Genomic DNA, 16,271 nt, shown 5'->3' with positions numbered 1-16,271 from the left:
TGTTCTCTGAGATTTTTGGATCTGAGGTTTGATGTCTGTCATAACTTTTAGAAAACTCTTATTTGATATTACTTCAAATATTTCTTCTGTTCCTCCTCTTTCTTCTCCTGGCATTCCCATTATGTGTATATTACCCCATTTGTAATTGTTCCACAATCTTTGTATATTCTGTTCTGTCTTTTTCATTCTTTTTTTCTCTTTGGATTTCATGTAGAAAGTTTCTATTGACATCTTCAATGTCACTGATTCTTTATAATCAAAAGAATTTTATAGTGTTTTTGATAGCCAACTTTTAAAAATACAGTTTATTTAAACTAAAAAAAAGTTTACCCATTTTTCCTACCCCCTACCCCAGCCCCTACCTCTGGCAGCCACCAATCTGTTCTCTGTATCTATGAGCTTGATTTGTTTGCTTATTTGTATTCTTTTTAATTTATTTATTTTTAAATTCCACATATACACATGATCATATGGTATTTGAGTTTCTCTGTCTGACGTATTTCACTTAGAACAATGCACTCGAGGTCCATCTGTGTTGTTACAAATGGCAAGATTTCATTCTTTTTTGTTCTTGCTTTTTTTTTTTGTGGTTGAAAGAAGTGATTAGGTTTACTTATTTATTTATTCTTGGAAGAAGTACTGGGGATTGAACCCAGGACCTCCTGCATGCTAAGCATGCACTCTACCACTTGAGGTATACCCCCCATTCTTTTTTATGTGTGTATGTACATATATTTACCACATCTTCTTTATCTATTCATCTACAGATGGACGCTTAGGTTGGTTCCACTTCTTGACTATTGTCAATAATGCTGCAATAAACATGGTGGTGCACATATCTCTTTGAGTTAATGTTTTCATTTTCTTTGGAGAAATACCCAGGAGTGGAATTGAAGGATTAAACAGTAGTTCCATTTTTAATTTCTCAGGAGACTTTCATACTGTTTTCCATAGTGGCTGCACCAATTTATATTCCCACCAACAGTGAACAAGGGTTCCCTTTTCAGCACATCCTCACCAACACCTGTTATTTCTTGTCTTTTTGATAATAGCCATTCTAACAGGTGTGAGGTGATATCTCATTGTGATTTTTATTTGCATTTCCCTGATGGTTAATGATGTAGAGCATCTTTCCATGTACCTGTTGGCCACCTGTTTTGCAATTATTTTATCCCATTCACTAGGTTGCCTTTTCATTTTGTTGATGGTTTCTTTTGCCATGCAGAAGCTTTTTAGTTTGATGTAGTCCTACTTCTTTATTTTTGCTTTTGTTGTTTTTGCTTTTGGTGTCAGATTCAAAAAATTATTACCAAGACCTACATCAAGAAGCTTACTACCTATGTTTTCTTCTATAAGTTTTATGGTTTCAGACTTCTAAGTCTATAATCCATTTTGAGTTAATGTTTTGTGTATAGTGTAAGATAGTGCTGCAGTTTAATTCTTTTGCATGTGGTTGTCCAATTATCCCAACACCATATATTAAAGAAACTCTCCTTTTCCTATTGTGTATTTTTGGCTCCTTTGGCATAAATTAATTGACCATATACGTGTGGGTTTATTTCTAGCCTCCCTCTTCTGTTCCACTGATCTATGTGTCTGTTTTTATGCAATATCATACTGTTTTAATTACTATAACTTTGCAATATAGTTTGAAGTCAGGGAGTATGATGCCTCCAGCTTTTTTATTCTTTCTCATGATTGTTTTGGCTATTTGGGGTCTTTTGTGGTTCCCATACAAATTTTGAGATTGGCTGTGCTATTTCTGTGGGGAAAATGCCATTGAAATTTTAGTAGAGATTACATTGAATCTGTATATTGCTTTCAGTGGTATGGACATTTTAATGATATTAATTCTTACAATCCATGAACATGGAATATATTTCCATTTATTTGTATCTTCAATTCTTTCATTAATGTCCTATAGTTTTCAATATACAGGTCTTTCACCTCCTTGGCTTAACTTATTTCTGGTTATTTTATTCTTTTTTAAAAAGACACTTGTAAGTGGTATTGTTTTCTCAATTTCTCTCCCTGGTAGTTAATTATCAGTGTATAGAAACAAAAGAGATTTTTGCATATTGATTTTGTATACTGCAACTCTACTGAATTTATTTATTAGTATTATTCTAAAAGTTTTTCATAGAGTCCTTAGGGTTTTCTATATGTAATATGTCATCTACACGTTGTTTCTTCTCTCGCAAATTGAATGCCTTTTTATTTCCTTTTCTTGCCTAATTGCTGTGGCTAGGACTTCCAATACTTTGTTGGATAAAAGTAGCAAGAGTGAGCATCCTTGCCTGGTTCCTGATGTTAGAGGAACACGAGTTAAGTATGAAGTTAGCTGTGAGCTTGTCGTATGTGGCCTTTATTATGTTGAGGTAAGTTACCTCTATACATACTTTGTTGAGAGTTTTTACCATAAATGGATGTTGAACTTTGTCAAATACTTTTCCTGCATCTATTGAGATGATCATAAGATTTTTATATTTCATTTTGTTAATGTGGTATATCACATTGATTGATTTGCAGATGTTGAATCATCCTTGTATTCCTGGAATAATTCTCACTGGATCATGATGAATATGATCTTTTTAATGATTGCTAAATTTGGTTTGCTAATATTTTATTGAGGATTTTTGCATCTATGTTCACCAGGAATATTGGTTTGTAATTTTCTCGTGGCATCCTCATGTGATTTGGGTATCAGGGTAATGTTGGCCTTGCAAAATGAGTTTGGAAGAATTTCTTCCTCTTCAAGTTTTTAGAAGAATTTAAGAAGAATAGATATTAATTCTTCTTTGAATGTTTGGTAGAATTCACCAATGAAGTCTTCTGTTCCTGGACTTTGTTTGTTGGGAGGTTTTTGATTACTGATTTAATCTACTTACTAATAATCAATCTGTTCAGATTTTCTATTGCATCTTTATTCAGTCTTAGTAGGTTGTATGTTTCTAGGAATTCATCCAATTCTTTTAGATTGTCCAAATTGTTGGCACATAATTGTAGTCTCTTATGATCCTTTGTATTTCTGTGGTATCAGTTGCAATATCTCTTCTTTCATTTCTGATTTTGAGTCCTCTCTCTTTTTTTCTTGGTGACTCTAGCTAAAAGTTTGTCAATTTTGTTTCTTTTCAAAGAACCAACTTTTAGTTTCATTGTTTTCTTTTATTTTTTTTAACATTTTTTATTGATTTATAATCATTTTACAATGTTGTGTCAAATTCCGGTGTTCAGCACAATTTTTCAGTCATACATGGACATATACACACTCATTGTCACATTTTTTTCTCTGTGAGCTACCATAACATTTTGTGTATATTTCCCTGTGCTATACAGTATAATCTTGTTTATCTATTCTACAATTTTGAAATCCCAGTCTATCCCTTCCCACCCTCTGCCCCCCTGGCAACCACAAGAATACAGACTTGTGGTTGTCATTGTTTTCTTTTAATTAGCATTTCCTTTTGTATCTTTTTTGGGAACAGTTTTATGTTCACAGAAAAATTGAGGCGGAAGATAAATTTCCCATATGTACCCTGCCTTCGCACGTGCAAAACCTTTCCTTATTATCAACATTCCCCATCAGAGTGGTACATTTGTTACAACTCATGAATGTATATTGCCACATCATAATCACTCAGTTCATAGTTTACATTATGGTCCACTGTTGGTGTTGTACATTCTATGAGTTTGGAAACATGTGTCTATTATTATAGTATCATACAGAATAGTTATACTGACCTAAAAATTCTCTGCTCCACCTATTCATTCTTCACCTCCCAAAATCTACCAACTACTAATCTTTTTACTGTCTTCATAGTTTTGCCTTTTCCAGAATGTCATATAGTTGGAACCATACAGTACATAGCCTTTTCAGATTGACCTCTTTCACTTAGTAATATGCATTTAAGGTTTTTCCATGTCTTTTCATGGCTTGATAGCTCATTTCTTTTTAGTGCTGAATAGTATTCCATTTTCTGAATGCACCACAGTTTATTTATCCATTCACCTACTGAAGGGCATCTTGGTTGCTTCCAAGTCTTGGCAACCATGAATAAAGCTGCTATTAATATCCATGTGCCAGTTTTTGTGTGAACATAAGTTTCAACTCCTATGGGTAAATACCAAGACATATGACTGCTGGATTGTATAGTAAGAGTATGTTTAGTTTTGTAAGAAATCACCAAACTGTCTTCCAAAGTGGTTGTACCATTTTGCATTCCCACCAGCAATGAGAGTTCCTGTTGCCCCACATCCTCAACAGCATTTGGTCTTGAGTCATGAATGTCCAAGATTTAGGACATAAGTGTGTAGTGTTATCTCACTGCTATTTTAAGTTTTATTTCCTATGACCTATAATGTGGAGCATCTTTTCTTATGGTTGTTTGCCATCTGTATATCTTGTTTGATGAGGTATCTATTATGGTCTTTGGCCCATTTTTTAATCACATTTTTTGTTTTCTTGTTGAGTTTTAAGAGTTCTTTGTATATTTTGGATAACAGTCCTTCATAAGATGTATCTCCTACAAATATTTTTTTCCCAGTCTATGGCTTGTCTTCTCACTCTCTTGACACTATCTTTCACAGAGCAAAAGTTTTTAATTTCAATGAAGTCCAGCTTATCGGTTCTTTCTTAAATGGATCATGCCTTTGGTGTTGTATCTAAAAAGTTATCATACCCAAGGTTATCTAGGTTTTCTCTTATGTAGTCTTCTAGGAGTTTTATAGTTTTGCATTTTACGTTTGGGTCTGTGATCCACTATGTGCTAATTTTTTCAAATGATGTTAGGTTTGTGTCTAGATTCATTGTTTTGCATGTGGATGTTCAGTTGTTCCACCACCATTTGCTGAAAAAAACTATCTTTGTCCCATTGTATTGTCTTTGCTCCTCGTCAAAGATCAACTGACTATACAAATGTGAGTTAGCGTTTCCTTTTGATTCTTTCTTGGAGTTTTCATCTCTCTACTTATATTACATATCTGTTCTTACATATTGTCCAGTTTTTCCATTAGGACACTTAGCATATTAATCATAGCTATTTTAAATTCCAGATCTGATCATTCCAAAATCTCTGCTGTATCTAAGTCTGGTTCTGATGCTTGGTTTATCTCTTCAGACTGTATTTTTAACTTTTTAATATGCTTTGCAATTTTTGGCTGAAAGCCAGATATGAGGTGCTGGGTAAAAGTAACTGAGGTAGGTAGGCCAGTATTGTAAGGTTTTATGTTTATCTGACTAGGAGTCAGGATCTGTTTACTGTTTGCTGTAGTTGTGGGGTCAGGGGCTAAAATTTTCTCTATTATTCTTGTTTTATTCTCTTCATGATGCCTTTGGGTGTCCCTTGAAACTCCTTAATAGGGTCTGAGACTTGCAATTTTTTAAGCTGTAATCCCCCATTATTATACAGGAGTCCTGTTAATGTGGTGATAAAGTGTGAGTAGAATGGAAGCATTCTGTAGTCCTATGATTAGGTCTCAATCTTTTAGTGTGCCTGAGATGGATATTTCCTATCCCCTAGGTCAGTTAGGCTCTGATAAAAGTTTTCCTTAAGGGCAGGTCTTGTTAAGGAGAATCGAGAGGACTGGATATATTTCAGGATGGCTACTTTCCCTCTTCTCTTGGTAGAAGGACAAGAGAATTTTTCTCCAGTCCTCCCAGTGAGAACTTGGTGCTCTTGAAAGTAAAACTAATAAATAAAAGTATATGGAACCCCCTAAGACTGGGCCCACTTGAGATTTTTAACCCTTGAGTTAGTCCACTTTGAACATCTAGCAATCTGTTGTTTCTAGGGGTTTTTTTTTCTGCTTGTTTGTTTTTGGGGGGATGTAATTAAGTTTATATATTTATTTTTAATGCTAGTGCTGGGGATTGAACTCAGGACCTCATGCATGCTAGGCATGTACTTTACCACTGAGCTATACCCTCCCCTCTGCTGTTTCCAGTTTTAAAGTGTTCTTACTGATACTGGCTTCAGTATCAGTTTTTAGTCTCTTCATGCTTTAGTGTGAGCTTCTACTCCTAGTAAACTATGATACTCCATATCCACCTGTCTGTCTCTGCATCTTTCAGAACAGCAGTTTGCCTTGTGATCTCAATTCTCTGATGGATCTAAGAAGAGTTGATTTTAAGTTTGTCCAGACTTTTTCTTATTCTGAGTATGAGAGTGACGGCTTCCAAGCTCTTGATGTGTAAAACCAGAAATTGGAAGTATCTACATTTATTTGTTAATTTTCAAAACATACCTAGAACAACATGGATCTTTCTGAAGTTTCAGCTTACCTTAAAATACCTACAGGCTGTGTGACCTTGTACAATTAATTTAGTACATCTCTTCATCTATAAAATAAGCATAATAAAAAATAAATAAAATAAAATAAGCATAATAATATATACTTTGGTAGATTGTCATAAGAACCAAATGAGATATGTAAAGCATCTAGCACAGTGCATAGCTCATATACTCAATAAATGTTAGCTTTAGTTATGATGTCATTTATCTTTATCAGAACCCTAGGCCTTGAATAGAGACAAAGTATGCAAAGTATTCCCTTATTTAGAAGATGAAGAATCAGAAAAAAAATGGTCTACTTGCCCTATAGTCAGTTTATGGTTGAGTCAGGACCGGAATCTGGCTAGGACCAGAATGCTGGCCTCCATAGGCCCAATGCTGTTACAAGACCCCCTTTTCTTAATATCCAATAGCAGATACCCTGCCCACATTGATCAAAATCTGTCATATCTCCAATTTACTCTTATCACAGAGTCCCGCTCTGATGTATCTGTGTAGTTTGCCTGCAGAAAGCATGATGGTTATAAATAGAGGGTACTTGAATGATACAGAAATGTAACCTGTTACCATAGAACCAGACATGTGACAGTGGTAGTACTCTGAGTTGTTATGAAAAAGGTTCTGAAGCATATAGAGAAAATAAGTCAATAAATCTAAAAAGTTTTAGAACCAATCAGAGGTTACTGCCTTTGCTCTAGGTCAAGATGCTCATATCTAATATGGGATAGTTCTAGCTCCCTGGTATTTTCTCTCTAGAAGATGGGAAACCACAATGGCTTCAAGCAAAAAAAATGAATATGGTAGATACAGAGCTAGGACTTAGAGGTCCATGTTGAAATTCATAAGAATTATTTACTGACCATGGTGAGCTAGATTAGAACAAGAAGGAACTCCTTTACTGCTGAGGTGATGTACTCACTAGCATTTGTGGGAAATGTAATGCAATCTAATGATAATCTTGTCTATACTTTTTCATCCTCATTTTTTCCCAAGGGGTATGCCAAATGTCTGCTGAGTAGATAGAAGCTCTCTGGGAGCCCTTCTGTGACAGCCAATGAAGTGGAAGAAAAGGCTTTGAGCCCCTGTTGCTCTCACCTCTCTTCATGCCATGGTCATTTTGGAAAATTAAAATTAAAATTTTAGCTCCTTACCTTGCACTGTATACCAAAATGTATGCCAGAGTAATTAAAGATTTAAATGTAAAAAATGATATCAGGAAAGAACTAGAAAAAATATAAAGAGTTACCTATATAATGCTGGTGTATACACATTTAATATGATAATGTAGAAATACAGTTATTGACATAGAGAAAAGTTAACAAATGACATTTTTCTTTGATCCCATTTTGTAAAAATACATATTTATATGCATAGAAAATTTCTAGATCTGCATTAAAATGTTAATAGTGGTTATTTGTGGGTAGGTTAAAAAGCTGTTTTTTTCTTTTTGCTCCCCTTTTTTATGTATGTATGTATGCATGTATTTATGTATGTATAATGAGTTGGTATTTCTGGTATAAAAATAATAGAAGTTAAAAAATTTTTAACTTCCCTTTCCCTCTTTGCCCTTGTGGATTTAGGTCAAACTTCCCCAGGAAGTTTTTTCCTCAACTAGCCAGTATAATTCCTTAAGTCTTCCCCTCTTTTTTTTTTTAAACATTTAAAGATTTTTTTTACTTTTTACTCATTTTTAAGGTTTTTTGTTTGTTTTTTTCTTGTTTCTACTCTTTATTTCTTATTTATTTATTATTTGAGAGAAGGTAATTAGGCTATTTTATTATTTATTAATGGAGGTACTGGGGATTGAACCCAGGATCTCATGCATGCTAAGCAAGCACTCAACCACTGAGCTATACCTTCCCCTAGTCCTCCCCTCTTTAGTACTTTCCTATTCAACTGTCAGATCTCTGAGGATAGAGTAGTGTTTCATTATTTACTGTTCTACCTTCCACAGGCATGCTCAGTAAGGACTGGTCACATGGTGATGGTCTGATTTCCTCAAAGTCTGCTTTGAAGTCTGATGTAACAGTGCTAACCCTTTAACCAGATGAAATGGTCTGAAACTTGGCCAGGGCTAACACAACTTGTCTGTGAGGACAGTGTGGCTGCAATGGTTGTCACCTCACTGCTCTCCCAGGCTGAGATGGCTGACCAGCTGGCTGGCAGCTGGTTGATGAGACTAGGCCATTCTATGTAAATCCTTCCGCAAATAGCCTTCTTGTTCAAGGAAGTGGCCCTTCTCAGGTTGAGTTGCTGCCTCTTGGTAGTATCTGTGCTTCGTTGCCAGAACCACCAGGTACATTCTCAAGAATGCTCCATGCTGTTAAAAACATAAAGGATAGGCAGTAAAGGAAGAAAAGAAATGGGAGGAGAGAAAAGAAGTTAAAAAACAACTATAAAAGAATGGAGTTTCATGGCCTTAAGTGTAGCATGTTGCTAAATCCAACCTAAAACATCCTGAGCATATAATAATACCTACTGTTGCATGTGAAATTACTTTGCCAGGGAAGTCTACACAGACATTGCTTTTCAAGGGACCTGTGCAAGCTCCGATGGCCACACTGGCAGCCCTCCAGCTTAGAGACTTTACTGACTTCTGATCGAGCCTGCTCAGATAGAATCTTTGATAGAGCCTGCTCTTATAGGTAAAGGTCATTCCGGGCTTGTTGCAAGAATAAAATGAGATGCCCACACAGTGTGAAGGGATGGATGGTCAGCAATCCTTCCTCCTGGCAGTGGAAATTGGTGGTTACAGAGGCCAAAATTCACCTACAAGAGCCCTACTTATATCCTGGGCAACTTCATTCCCTCCAACTTTATCTGCAGCAGGGACTTTTGTAGACTTATTTCAACCTAAATTATCTCCAATTATAACCCCACCAAGTTTTGAGTTCATCTGCAACAAGTCTTCCACCTTTAAGGAGTAAAATGAGATGATAGATGGAAATAGGTTTTAAAATCTATAAAATACGCAAATGCTTGGTGGGTTTTTTTGCGTGTGTGTGAGCTCTTGAGAGTACTGACAGTGGTTTAATGTTGTCCAATAGGGTTTTCATAGGAGTTGGGAACAGATTTTAAATACTTGTATCTAAAGAAAATCAAATCCACCTATGGAATGAAGTGAACTGAGTCCCCAGTAGGGAAAAACATGCCTGCATGTTTGGGAGACACCTTAAACTGTGTACGTCTGAGGAGTGGTTGTTACCTAACTATATGAGAAAAGCCTTGGATTTTCTGAGTGCCTTCAATTGATTAGAATTGTTTTCTTTCGAGGTAATTCCCCAGAAAATGCTTATGATTGCATTGTCAGTGAAACGGTTGACACTTCTTTTAAAGTGTCTGTTAACTTAAGGTAAATTATACCGGGCATGCATGTGGCACCCACCCATCCCCTGCCATGAGAGTCTTATGGTTGCACTGTTTTAATAACTAACAATGTAAATAACAATAAGGAAGTGACTACAAAGTAAACTGCCACTGCCCTGCTCCTTCCAGACCAATGATCCTTTTTTCCTTCCAGCTTCAGCGCAGGAGATGTTATTTCAGTTCCTCACCTGAATGCGTGACTCTTCAATCTCAGGACTCACATCATTAATGGAATGCCATCCTAAGGTTGTTGAGTTCTGCGTTTCTGGGCATTTCATCTTTATGGAGAAGTACCCATTCCCTCACTCCAAAAGAGCCTGAAAGATTTTTCTCCCTAGGGAAGAATCTTCCTCATAACTTGATTGTTACAACAACCAGAAACAGATCGGGGCAGTTTGACAGCTGGGAGATACCTTGCCAATAACCTGACCTTTGGCACAGGACTCCCCGACATTTGCAGTGTCTTTGAGGGTCCTCCTGTGACTGTCTTGGAGAATAAACACTTTCTGTTAATTTCCAGTGATTTAATTTTCCATTTTCTCTTTTTAACAGGTCCAGTTAAAAACAAGAAAAAGGGTAAGTGAAGCTCCTGATTTTATAAAATTGCTTTCATGTCAGGTTTTTTCAAAAGCTAGAGGAAAAAAATCAAAGGAGTTGTATTTTTATATTATATTCTTTCAGCGCTCATTGTCCATTATTTTATTCAATCGCATGCGATCTTCTTGAGTATTGTAGCTTCTGAGGAATAAGAAATATAAATTGTTTTCCAATGATGATCCATGAAAGATAGAATTGCTTCTGAGCAACATAGGAAAGTTGTTTTTGTTTTTCTTTCTTGCTCCCTCTTCCATACAATTCATTTAATTTAATTTTTCATTAAAGTCAGTTTACAATGTTGTGTCAGTTTCTGGTGTACGGCATAATGTGTCAGTCACATCGACATACATATATTCCTTTTCGTATTCTTCTTCATTATAGATACTGTAAGGTATTGAATATAATTCCCTGTGCTATAGAGTAAGTCCTTGTTGTTTATCTGTTTTACATATAGTAGTTAGTATCTGCAAATCTCGAACTCCCAGTTTATCCCTTCCCACCCTCTTAACCCCCTGATAACCGTAAGTTTGTTTTCTATGTCTGTGAGTCTGTTTCTGTTTCATACAATTCATTTTATATCTCTTTCCTTCATTCTTCTTACTCTTTCCCCTGCCCTTCTCCTTTCTCTTTTTTTTCCTCTCCTTTGTCAAATCAGTGACCAAGTATGAATGAAGTCCTGAGGCAGCTTATGGGGACTAGGTATACTACCTCCTGAGAGATGTCAGTACCCTATTTCTTGACCTAAAAGCTATTCCTATCCTATTTTTCAAATGGTCAGGGAAAGTATTTCTTGCTTTGTTTCAATATCATTTTCTCTGTGATGGAAAAACTAGTCAAAGAAGCTTCCAGTTGACTAGCTCCATCGTACCATTGTTGGGTCTGTAAGCCTCCAGTGTACCTGTAATAGGAATGGCCCAAGAGCTAGTACGGGTGCTTGCTTTCTTTAAAAGGAGAACCAAAGACAGAACAGGTTCCATAAGACAAGACCAGGCAACACAGTCCACTCCTTAGGACTAAATGAACCCACTATGAAACCAGTTTTAAGTATCTGTTTGTTTGTGTTGACCTGAGAGGAAAACAGAGTGAAATGAGTGATTTTTCATTAAAATACTGTAAGTGAAATGATTCTGTCTGTTAACATTTCTGGAGCTTTATAGAGTAGATTATCATCAACCCCAGACTAGGTCAAAAAGACTGGCTTCAGCTGCTCGCTGCCACTTCTCTGAGCACTAGGGTACTCTGGTGGCCCACATGGGAAACTTGTGTACCTGTTGGGAAGAAGTTGAGGAATGGCCTGGCCCCTGAGGGCCTGAGCTGAGCAAAATTGGAACACAGCCAGAGAACTGGAGGAGTCAGTGAAGAAACATTTCTCTGTGGGGCCTGGGCATTCACCCAGATTGTCTATCTCTTAAGAAAAGGGGACCTACTGTATAGCACAGGGAACTATATTCAATTTCTTGTAATAACATATAATGGAAAAGAATCTGAAAAGAAAACATATATATTATATATATATATATATATATATACATATTATATATATGCCTATGTATAACTGAATGACTTTGCTGTACACCTGAAACTAACACTGTAAATCAACTATGCTTCAAAAAATAAAAACTTTTTTAAAAAGAAAGTAAATTTGATTTTCAAGCATGTAGTTTTTCATTCTTTCACACCCCTTTAAGACAGAAATTTTAACAAACCTAAAAAGCTCACCTGGCCTGGACGCAGACACCCTCTCCTAACACAAGCCCAGGGATGAAATCCTTTCTGAATAGGTAGACTTGAGAGCACTTTCTAATTACAGCTACTGGTTTTTTTTTTCCACTCGCTCATTCATTTGACAGTGAATGAGCATCTTTTATTTGTCAGGAACAGAGATGCAGAGATGAAGAAAAATGGTTCCTGCCTTCCAAAAATCTCCCAGTATATTTAGAATCAAGGAAGCACACACAAATAATTGCAATACAGTATTTAAAAATGCTATCATAGTAAACAACAAGGTCCTACCATATAGCACAGGAAACTATAGTCAGTAACTTGTAATAATCTATAATGAAAAAGAATATGAAAAGAATATATATATCTATAACTAAATCATTATGGTGTACACTAGAAACTAACACAACATTGTAAATCAACTATACTTCAATTTTTTAAAAAATTCTATCATAGAAGCATGAACAGGGTGCTGCAGGAGCACAGAGAAAGAGCGAGGAGTTTTCCCTGGTGAACTGAGGGGCCGCATCTCAGAGAAAACATTATTTGACCTGGACTTTGAAGGATGAGGACAAAAGAAGGGGAAGAACATTCCAGCAAACAGAACAGCATATTCAAATCTCTCCAAGGCATGAGAGAACATGGCATATTTGGGGAAACAGCAAATAGTCTAGTAATTTACCAAAACACAGGGCATATGTGTGATGGGGAACAGCACCCAGTTGCAGTATTATCCAAGGGATGAGCACTGAGAGAAGACACTTGCTAGTGGTGATAGTGTTACCGAAGTAATGTGTGCCCAGCGCACCATGAGGCCAAACAAACTGAAGCATCAGAGTTTGGAGCAGAGAAAGGTTTATTACAGGACTGAGCAAGGACAATGAGCTGGCTCATGCCCAAGGAAACCCCGAACTCCTCTAAGGGTTTCAGCAAAGTATACCTAAAGGCCAGGTGAAGGAGGGGGTTGCAGGGTGTGTGATCAGCTCTTGCACAATCCTCTGACCGGTTGATGTTGAGGTAACAGGGCGGTCAACACTGTCAACCCCTGGGTGCCAGAAGGTCTAGGGGGCTACATACCCTCGATCATCAAGTATTTAATTTTTCCCTTTGGTGGTGGTTTTTAGCATCTGAAAAACTCAGGAAATATACATGAGATACTATCATCTGGGTACTTCTGAGATGAGCTGCAGCAGAGGATATGGGGGAGGGGTCTGACCCTGGGAGGCTCCACAGGGTCCTGCTGAATTACAATAGAAGTCAATTGTCTAGGCTAGAAGCTCTGGAATTACAACTGAGAGATTCCAATGCCTCTGGCAGCGACTCAGATGGCTGGCCAGCACTGTTCCATTGCATGTGGGCCATTATTGGGAGGAGAATGCACATGGGCCTTAAACATTGACCTTGGCTGAAAGTGATTTAGAAGCCATTGAATACTGATTTCTTTGGACACAGTGAATGGGCACATGCCTGAAGAGGTCAATTGAGTTGTTCATTTAATTTCCATCCTGTAATGGAATTTCCTCCCACCTCCCATAACTACTTCTCTGACTCCCTTTCTCTCGCGCACATGCACACTTTTAGTTGTTCTTTGCACAATTTGGGCTTCACTAAAAGAATGTGTATATTCTTTCATCTAAGACAACACCGGATAATTTGGTAAGCACAAAAGTCTCTGGGCTTTATGTCTCATGAGGTGCTCTGTTAAAGTAAGATAATCCAGAGAAGGAATTCAATCTTCTAAAGTCATCCTCTGCGTCCAGGGGTCATTTTGTACGTGCTTCCCTCTGGGCCAACTTTCTGTAAGGCTACAAGTGTGCAAAGCACACTTGCCTCAACCTAGTTGCAGAGGAGCAAAGAGGACCAGCTGCAGGAGTAGATCCCAGCAGGCGCTTTTTTCCAGATGCCTTCTAACGTTTTCATGAGTGAACCTTCTCTGTCGACACTGCAACCATTATTCTCTTTGACCGGAGGAGTTGCTGGCAGTAATTATTCCTAAATTACATTGATAATCACAGGAGACTCATAGTGTTGACGATGAAGTTGGTTCTACCCAGAGAACCCTCTCTAGCTCAAAAATCATTGCTAGGCCTGGAAATCCTGGGACATAAGACAGTCTAATATGCACCGTCCTCTGTGTCCAGGTCATCCAGAGAACACTGACAGAGAAGCGAACTTTACACTCAGGCTAGGGAAGTTTACTGACTGCCAGGGGTAAGTCAGTTATGGTGGAACTTCAGTCTTGGGAAGAAACAGAGAAATCATCGAGGCCAAGGTCCTCGTTTCACCGATGGAGAAACTAAGGCTCAGGGAGAGGAAGGGATTTTTCCCAAAGTATGTCTGTGTCCAAGCTGGGGCTTACAGCTTTATCTCCCGACTACAGATTCCGTGTTCTTTCCACTACACTAGCTGGAATTGAAACTTGGGTGCTGAATAAGCCTGTCTTGGAAGCTGCCCAAATCTGAAGGGAGATGGCTTTCCTATTTGGCATCTTAAAATTGACTAGATCTCGCAACTGGGTAGATTCAATCTTTTGCTGCTAAGTGCAGGGAAAACACTAAAGCTCCTGCCTCAGGGTCTTTCAGGCTACAGAGACTCTCGCTGGGAGAGAGGCTATCGAGACCTGCCTTCCTCTCCTCCCTGGGGAAAGGGCCCCACAGTGAGCCCGTTGTTTCATTGTAAATGTAGATGTGGTTAGACATGGACAACTGGCTTCTAGAGTGGCGTTGCCATGGGGATTGGGTTTCTTGAGCACACGGCATTATTCTTAAAGAAGGACCTGAAAAATCAGGGCAGGATTCTCCTGCCTGAGAGTCCCGGAAGCACGGCAGCAGAGTCAGGAAGGAGGGATTTAAGGTGTGACTTGAGGGTTATATTTAAAACTAAGGAAGTAGCCCAGGTGAAGACACTGTGATGGAGTCTGGTGAAAGGCTTCCATGCCTGAGACTTCCACCAAATGGTGAAAAAGCAGCGTAGGGAGGAAGCAGCCTGTGACTGACCACCTGTGGTGCTTGAACTGCACTGCACAGAGCAGAGGAAGTAAACAGGAGGAACTGGAGGTTTGGGTTCAAGGCCACAGTTATGACTCAGTTAATGGAACTACATTCTTTCTTTTCTTTTCCTTTTTTTGGGGGGGAGGGGCAGGACTAGGTAATTAGGTATCTATTTATTTGTGAGGGAGGTGCTGGGGATTGAACCCATGACCTCATACATGCTAAGCACATGATCTACCACTGAGCTATGCCCTCCCCCCACCCCAGGAGCTACATTCTAGTGGGAATGTCGGAAGGACTGGAATATGGAATAGGAAGGTGGAGACTATTCTGAGAGTATGGCCAGGAGGAAACTGGGAGGATTTGGTGGCTAATTAATAGTGCATTCAAGAATAGGGCCTCTGAGGAAAGACTCTGGGAAGCCAAATTATTTCACCTATAAAAATCGAGGTTGATAGGTGACAATGTCTTTGAACACAGGAGGGTTATTGTGTGTGTGATGGTAACTATTCTTCTCTATCTATGAGAACAATGAAGTAAGAGCTTAAACTGCCACAGGAGGGATTTCAGTTAAATATATGGAAGAACTTCCTAACAGGGAGGAGTGATAAACATTGGAACATGCTACAAAGGAAGTTTGCAGAATTTCCTTTCCCGGGGATCTTTAAAAATAGGGTTTAGAGAGGTCAGCTGAGAAAGCCTGCCTGCTGCTTCCTCCTCAGCCCAGCTCTCTGCTCTCCACCTCCTCTTCTTTCCTTATGTTGCTCTCTCTTTTTCATCCCACTTCGCTCCCCTACCTCTCATCTCCCAAATTCTCTCCGATTCCAGATTCCCAGCTAGCACCACCTTCATCCCAAGCCCAGGTTGTACATCCTGTACATCCTGACTCCTATCGGAAACCTTCCTGGAGTCGATGATCTTCTTAAGGTCAGGCCTTAGCATTCTCTTCTTATCTACATCAAGTCCGCCAGCCTGGGCAGTGAACATGAAAGCCACGCTCTTCAACAGTAGCCCAGTTCTCAGTTCTAAAAAGTGACCCATCAGTCTAGCCCCTTGGTAATTCTGATCCTTTGGATTCAGCCGAACTGTAACCTCCTTTTTGAAACCTTCCCTGACCACTTCAGCATTTTGTCCCTACCACTAATGCATCACTTTTGCTACCCTCTGACTGTGTCTATTTCCCCATAGTTTGAGTTCCTTGAGGATCATTATATCTTCAAACCCAGACTGTAAATGATTGTTCATGAAAGGGAGTAGGGAGAGAGAGAGTGTGTGTGTGTGTGTGTGTGTGTGTGTGTGTGTTTGT

At 38.4% G+C, this 16,271-nt stretch overlaps 1 protein-coding gene across 2 annotated transcripts in view; it reads left to right on the top strand.

Annotated features, from left to right (window-relative positions):
• The window catches only part of EDA (ectodysplasin A), a 325,997-nt gene that overhangs the window by 298,409 nt on the left and 11,317 nt on the right, over positions 1-16,271 (top strand). For both annotated transcript variants that reach the window (XM_031446448.2, XM_031446447.2), the window contains exon 3: positions 10,209-10,232. In XM_031446448.2, coding sequence (XP_031302308.1) covers positions 10,209-10,232 — 24 coding nt within the window. The remainder of the gene's footprint in view (positions 1-10,208; positions 10,233-16,271) is intronic.

The sequence above is a fragment of the Camelus dromedarius genome, chromosome X (genome assembly GCF_036321535.1).
Source record: "Camelus dromedarius isolate mCamDro1 chromosome X, mCamDro1.pat, whole genome shotgun sequence".
In the NCBI taxonomy this organism is placed as follows: Eukaryota; Metazoa; Chordata; class Mammalia; order Artiodactyla; family Camelidae; genus Camelus; species Camelus dromedarius.
The sequence above is the reverse complement of the archived record's forward strand: the minus strand, read 5'-3'. Positions and strand labels throughout refer to the sequence as shown.